At 41.4% G+C, this 3452-nt stretch overlaps 1 protein-coding gene across 1 annotated transcript; it reads left to right on the top strand.

Moving 5' to 3' along the window:
* The first annotated feature begins 732 nt into the window (after positions 1-732).
* Positions 733-3065, top strand: LOC120956968 (uncharacterized). The gene is made up of 3 exons (XM_049606231.1): positions 733-1198; positions 1450-1527; positions 2153-3065. The coding sequence occupies exons 1-3, from the start codon at positions 791-793 to the stop codon at positions 2939-2941; spliced, it is 1275 nt and encodes a 424-aa protein (XP_049462188.1). The 5' UTR covers positions 733-790; the 3' UTR covers positions 2942-3065.
* Positions 3066-3452: the final 387 nt, after the last annotated feature.

Genomic DNA, 3452 nt, shown 5'->3' with positions numbered 1-3452 from the left:
TTCATGGGTTTCTAAATGGACGAGAAATTATTTTCGTTGCTATTTAGCTATAAGGGGCACACATATTTTTTATGCTTAAAGCTTTATCCAACATATGTCATTACGTTCCGTTTCACCCATAAATACTACTAATTATTCTGCAATGGGATATCAATAAGTCACTGAAAGCCAGGCCAACAGGTAATACAGCCAGGCCTTGACCGACAACGGTTGTTGCGCCAAAGGCGAAGAAGAAAAAAACAATCCCTAACCCATTACTGAAGATGCTGGACCTCAAAAGATTTATAAATATGGTTGACATATTCACGTGTTTAGTATATTGCAAAATTTAATATAGACAGTTATATAAATTTCAGGGTGGCCACCCAACCGGGAAAACCGGGAAAACGGGGAATCAGCCGGGAATTTTGTTTATCCGGGAAAAACCGGGGAAAACCGGGAATTTCGCTTTAAAAACCGGGAATTTGTCACAGCTCTCGTGTACCAAGTGTATTTTCAGCCACCTGATTTCTTTTGTGTATTCTTCCTAACCTACCGCGGGCTTACCTACATCGTCGCACCAATGTGTATGGAAAACACAGTCTGTTTCATCTTCATAGGGTACGAATTGATTGTACTCAGTGCTGCAAAATGTCACTTTCCATGTCATAAAAAAATCTGACTGAAACAAAATCCATATCAGCGTCACCGTAGCAATAGACGATGCGCAATCTCAGATTGCGCATATATTTATCTGTCAAAAAATATATCGTTTCCGCGAAGCCAACCCTGGCCTATAAACGTCATTTGCATGCGTTGTGTTGTTTTGTTTTGGCTTCCGCCACAACTGAACGTGTTAATCCGTAAGCAGCTTCATTTTCCAGCCATGAGTGATTATTTATCAAACAACGATCATAATTACAACCGGCGTCTTCGGCGAAACCGTCGGTGGTGGATGCGACCAGTTTTCTTCCGCAGAAGACAGGATGAAAATCGTCTGTTGGACGACATCAAGGCCGAAATGGTAAACGATACGATAAAAAATTTTATGCGGATGAAACACGAAGATTTCGATCGTCTTTATGCCTTGGTCGGTCCAGAAATAAGCCGCATGGATACAAATATGCGAGAAGCGATCACGGCCCAAGAAAGGCTTTTAATAACATTGCGGTATTTGGCAACGGGGGAGACATTTGCAAGCTTGCAATACTTGTTTCGGGTAAGTATGTTTTGTTTTTTTTCTTGTTTCGGCGGTCCGATTGGAGACGGTAGTGGCGTCGGTCTTTTCCATGGCAGCACCGTGGCAACATCGAATCTCATACAAACCGTCTCCCCGTACGCAGGACTGATAAAACTTTTTCGGACAAAAGCAAGTGAAGAGAAGTTAGCAATCGAAAACGATGCAAGAGCCTAATGTTGAACGAATTAAAATGAAATGTTCGGATTTTAATGAGTATTGTATAATTTTAGGTTTCTAAATCATCGATTGCCAAAATTGTAAAGGATGTGTGTGCTTGTTTAAATAAACATTTGCGGAGCTATGTAAAGGTATGTTTTTGTAATTTTTTTTATTTTATTTTTTATTGTGTTCCAGATCCCACTCCAGCATCGTCTGCCGCAAACGATTAGTGGCATCGTTTTGTTGGTCTGGTGGTAAATGAATTAACCATGCCCCCACCCACTGGCCAAACATGGACAAATAATTTTCCATCGCTGGAGTGGGTGCTGGGCTTGGTGCTGGGGTCGGTGCTGGGGTCGGTGCTGGGGTTTGTGCTGGGGTTGGTGCTGGAGTTGTTGTTGCTCGGATTGGTGCTGGGATCGGTACTGGAGTTCGTGCTGGGGTTGGTGCTGTAGTTGGTGCTGTAGTTCGTGCTGTTGTTGGTGCTGGATTTGGTGCTGGGATTGTTGGTGCTGGGATTGTTGGTGCTGGGATTGTTGGTTGGGGCGGAATTGAGGAATAGGAACAAGAAGGGATTGGGTGGGCTTGGGTGGAGGTGTCTTGTTCTAGGTCGTCATCGAACTGAAAAGAGAGATAAAAAATAATGAGATAGCATAATCAAAAAGTTACAAAATAAATAAGGTTGCGTTGATATCCAACGACGAGCAATACATATGAGTTAAATTTATGAAATATATAATTAATTTATCTTTGTATGTGTTATTATCATTTCAGATGCCGTCCACAGCAGAAGAATGGAAGGAGAAATCAAAAAAGTTTGAACAAAGGTGGAATTTTCCGCATGCAATTGGGTCCATTGATGGCAAACACGTACAAGTGGAAAAGCCTAGTAATAGTGGATCAGAGTATTACAACTATCAACATTATTTCAGCATTGTTTTACTTGCGGTAGTAGATGCCGATTACAACTTTTTACATGCAGATATTGGAGGAAAAGGTGGAATATCTGACGGAGGTGTATTTAAAAACACACGCTTATACCAGAGGCTGGAAAACAACAGTTTGAATGTACCGGAACCTGAACCACTGCGAGTTCCATATGCAATGCGAGTACCTTACTTTCTTTTAGGCGATAAAGCGTTTGCTTTTACCAGGTACTGCATTCGACCATTTGGAGGCATGCATGCGGAAGGGACAATTGAAAGAGTTTTCAACAAACGTCACTCTCGTGCTCGAATGATCGTTGAAAATGTGTTCGGGATTTTAGCCAACCGTTTCCGCATTAATAAAAGCCCGATTCTGCTAGAGCCAGAAGATGCTAAAACGGTTATTATGACAACAATATATCTCCATAATTTTCTTCGACAGAGTGCTTCACGCAATACATACACTCGCCCTTCATCTTTTGACAGGGTCGTCAATGGGCGTTTTGTAGAAGGCGAGAGAGCTCCAGCTACAATGAGCGGACTACAAGGCATACCCTGTCGCACGCCAAACGACTTGTTGAATATACGTTTACACATTGCACATGATCTTAAGTATAATAACCAACTTAATCATTAATGCAATACAACTCTTTGTATGTGTCAATTATTAAGCTAATTAGTAGTTATTAAATCGTAGAATGTGCGTAGATTACATGCAATTATACATTATATGAATAATATGCTAACCCACATCGTCGTTAGTACACTTGTACCTTTGCATTGTCCACCCACCATTGTTTAGATGAAAGAATGGTTCAACGTGAATCACGCTTGGCAAGTTATTCAGATAAAACGATTTATTTGCGATCGTTTGAGAACGGTCCATATGAGGCTTCAACCCATGACGGGCATGTTGTTGCTGTGCCACAGGACCGCCCTTAACTCGCAGTGAAATATAAAATTTACAGATAAATAACAAAACAACTTACCGTATCGAGATGCGTGCCGTCCTTCATGGTATCATCGAGGAACCTCATCGCGTCGAAGGCGAACCATCTTGGGTGGAAGACGTCCTCAGCCGCTACGAATGATAAAATTATGTCATTGAACAATTTCATATTATTTTAAATTTGATTAGTACCTGCTCC

The sequence above is a fragment of the Anopheles coluzzii genome, chromosome 2 (genome assembly GCF_943734685.1).
Source record: "Anopheles coluzzii chromosome 2, AcolN3, whole genome shotgun sequence".
NCBI classification, from domain to species: domain Eukaryota; kingdom Metazoa; phylum Arthropoda; class Insecta; order Diptera; family Culicidae; genus Anopheles; species Anopheles coluzzii.
This window is presented reverse-complemented; position numbering and strand designations above follow the sequence as displayed.